The sequence below is a fragment of the Xyrauchen texanus genome, chromosome 4 (assembly GCF_025860055.1).
Source record: "Xyrauchen texanus isolate HMW12.3.18 chromosome 4, RBS_HiC_50CHRs, whole genome shotgun sequence".
NCBI lineage: Eukaryota > Metazoa > Chordata > Actinopteri > Cypriniformes > Catostomidae > Xyrauchen > Xyrauchen texanus.
Genome location: NC_068279.1, coordinates 15435339 through 15438918, shown reverse-complemented (window position 1 = coordinate 15438918; position 3580 = coordinate 15435339). Strand labels below are relative to the sequence as shown.

The window sequence follows — 3580 nt, the reverse complement described above, 5'->3', positions numbered from 1 at the left end:
GAAAATACGTTTTTTGTTTATACCTAATACTACACTGATAATGAAAAATATGTATATTGTCAATTTAATACAAAGAAAATATTTTCCAGATACATTTAAATAATTTGTTTTTGCTCCAGTACAGTGGTGATATAAAAGCCAATTATTTCATTTTGCAAATAACACATTTTATAATATCATTCATAATATTTTTCTCATCCAGTATCTGTTGGTATTTATACATGAAAATGTAAAGCAGCTTTTATATCTCCCTGGCATCAAAAAGTTTTATAATCCCTACACTGTATCAGCTGACAATAATTTTTGTATAATTTAACCACTTTATTCAAATAAACAGCATTTCAAAGCCATTTAAAAATAAAAATTATTGGCAAAGGAGCACAAACACGCTCACACGCAAATTTAACATTACATTGTATGACAGTCCAGTATTATCAGTGGTTTTGGTCTGTGCAAATGTGGTGGCTAAACATTAAATCCAACCTAACATTAAAGACTGTAGCATAACAAAATGGTTGCGGAATATACTGTATGCCGACGCAGAGAAGCAGTGAGGAAACGTGAAAGGAAGATAATTTTTTAACATCGAATAAGCTTAACAGATATGAATACCACTAATTTACCCAACCTGACCAGGAAGAAGGATGTGTCAGGTATGACTAAAAGCAAGACTGAGGGGAAACTTTGACGTAGGAAGGAATAATATGCAAAAAGCAATGTGTACAAACAAGATTTCATAAACAGACTAAGAGGAGGATATGAAAGTGCATTCAACATGTACACTTAGTGTGGCCTAAAGCATTGATCATTTTATTTTTAGAGTAGGGTAGTTTAGGGTCAGTAAATTGGTTACACATCTCTCAGAATGTCCCCATAGACACTTTCGTCACTGTAAGCAATGTAAAGGAAAAAGTCTTCTTCATGGTGCTCCTAAAAGAGAGATACAGAGACAAAGAATTTAGTGATGCTTCATCCTGTGTGATGACACTGAATTATACTGATATAAACAAGCAAGTGCTAAATGTTCAATTGTCGGAATGAAAGAAATAGAGAGGCTCAGTTAATTACATTGTATTACATAAATTACAATGACAAAGAACAAACAAAAGTATAGCAAATATATGTGTATTGCAAAGTGTAAGAGTGTGAGACACCTTATTTTAATTCTATTTTTATTGTTATTTGTTACTGTTTTATTATTATTATTTGTCTTGTCATTATCTGTTTTGTGTATTAATGCTTTGGCAATATTGTATGTAAACACGATCATGCCATTAAAGTACTTCAAATTGAATAGAATTGAGAGAGAGGAGAGAGAGAGAGAAAGAGAGAGGAGAGACAGAGAGGAGAGAGAGAAATGTTAAATGTTTTATTGTTCATAATGCCTTGTTAAATGCTTATTTTATTTTATATTGTATAGTGCATATTGTTATTATAGTTTTTATTTATTAATAACCTGGCACCTTATTTTAATTATATTTTATTGTTATTTGTTACCATTTTATTATTATTTGTCTTGTCATTATCTGTTTTGTGTATTAATGCTTTGGCAATATTGTAAGTAAACACAATCATGCCAGTACTTTAAATTGAAATTGAGACAAGGAGTTATACCTGGTAAAGGAGTCCCATGGTGGCTGATGTGGGAGGAATTACATTGTTGACAAAGAAGAAGAGGGCATCCTCTGCCCTCAAGTGGATCCTTTTCCGAATAAGAAAATAGAACTGGCCCACTTAGGAAACATGAAGAAAAATGTCAGTACATTTCCTTGTTATTTTTTTCAGCACCATTAACATTCATGCAAATAAATATGTGTGTTTGAAAGGTAAATAACCTGTGAGGTCAGAAGGGACGAGATATTTCTTTTTGTCCAGATCTCCTATTCTGGCTTTGGGAGCTTTCTCAACTATCACCTGTCAAAAAAACAAGTCAGCGATGATGATGATGATGATGATGACGACGACAACGACAACAACAACAACAACAACAACAACAACAACAGCAAGTCATATGAAAACAACCACTTCTTTCACCAGCATTATAATATTAGTGAAATGGGTATTCCCCCGTTTAGAGCTCATTCCCACGATTACAATTTGCCCTGTTGATATTTGACTTACGACACATAATGCAACTGAAATTTCACCCAGTGTGAGAACACACGTCTCACAAGGTTCATTTGAACGATTCAAACACACGTGTAAAACAACCAACTGTCAATAATATTAAGTATATTTAAATGATACCAATACATAAATATGTAGCTCTAGATTTATCAATTGTTTGTAATAAAAACGATTCAATATGTAATGAAACAGAAGCTAACGGTTACAAGCTAGTCCTTAAACATCTTTGAAGGACAGCTTTAAAACGACGATGACACTTCATCAATAACTCGTATATATTTAAACTTTCGCTGTTTTTCAGAAGACAAACTGATTTCACAAGGTTTCCCCGTTTGAAATATCGTTGTCTTCGTTTTGATTCCTCGATAGCTTTTTGTTATTATCTGTAAGAGCAGGGCCCTGACAAAAACAATTAATTTGTCTGACTCACAGGCACTCTGTCCGGGTACTTCTTTCTAATTTTCTCCCCCTCGGACCGTCGCTTCTCAAAGGGATGTTCTTCTTTGTACATAAACTTCATTTTGACGTCCTGTGAGGTCTTAAAAATCTCTGAGAAAATCTGTCGTCGACGGTGTTTACAAACTAGCTAGGGTTTTTGACAACTGCGTCGGAGGGCGGAGGGATATCCAATAACAGAGAACAAGGAAGGAAGCGCACGTCACGTTACGTTATCTGCGTAATGATGCCCACCGCAGTCTCTACGTGGCATCACCTGAAGGACTGTTTATAACGGTTAATCTGCGTCCAAAAATGCAGCATGCAGAATGTGATGAGTGATTGCGTTACGTTATACACACAGTCCTCAGGTAACCAAAAGTTTGTTGGTTCAAATCCTGCATGGATTTATTAATGAGCTATCATTATAAGGTTGATCCAAAAAAGTGTCAGCTAAAGACATACTCAAATTCTACCTCTACCACCAAAAGCTAGACTGATCTACACATACTTCTCTAAAGGGGAGCCCACCTGCTAACCGTCAGATCTTTTATAAGGGTCCATAAGAGATGGGTGAATATGGAAATCAAACATGGTTTTAATCCCATAAAGATTTTGAGAAACAGGAATTGGAAAAAAAGAAAATTTAAGATTGTGAAGTGCTTCAAATGTGAGGTTTAGGGGGCTGAGTGTAATGGGAGCCAGCTGGTTCATGATAGCTCTGCAGTATGTGTAAACCTCACTCCCCTGGCCTCAAAGAGGCACACTAGCGACTGACGCTAGAGGTTGCAGCATTTAGCCCCTTCATTAGCGCTCCCACCTCCCATGCCGGAGACGCCAGTTCGAATCCCGCTTGGAGCGGTTTGAGCAGGTCCGGTTACATGCTGACACCCAAGTAATTGTAATACAAAGTCTTACTTCATTAAAACAGACAATTTTTCATTCTGAAAAAAAAATATATATATATATATATATATTGTGGTCAGATGAGACAAAGAGGTAAAATATACCGTATGGT

General features: G+C 35.5%; 1 protein-coding gene across 1 annotated transcript; it reads right to left on the bottom strand.

The window, feature by feature from the left end:
• Positions 1 to 300: 300 nt before the first annotated feature.
• Positions 301 to 2765, bottom strand: LOC127637721 (gamma-aminobutyric acid receptor-associated protein-like). The gene is made up of 4 exons (XM_052118957.1): positions 2558 to 2765; positions 1836 to 1914; positions 1615 to 1733; positions 301 to 930 (listed from the first exon to the last, which is right to left on the bottom strand). The coding sequence occupies exons 1-4, from the start codon at positions 2645 to 2647 to the stop codon at positions 850 to 852; spliced, it is 369 nt and encodes a 122-aa protein (XP_051974917.1). The 5' UTR covers positions 2648 to 2765; the 3' UTR covers positions 301 to 849.
• Positions 2766 to 3580: the final 815 nt, after the last annotated feature.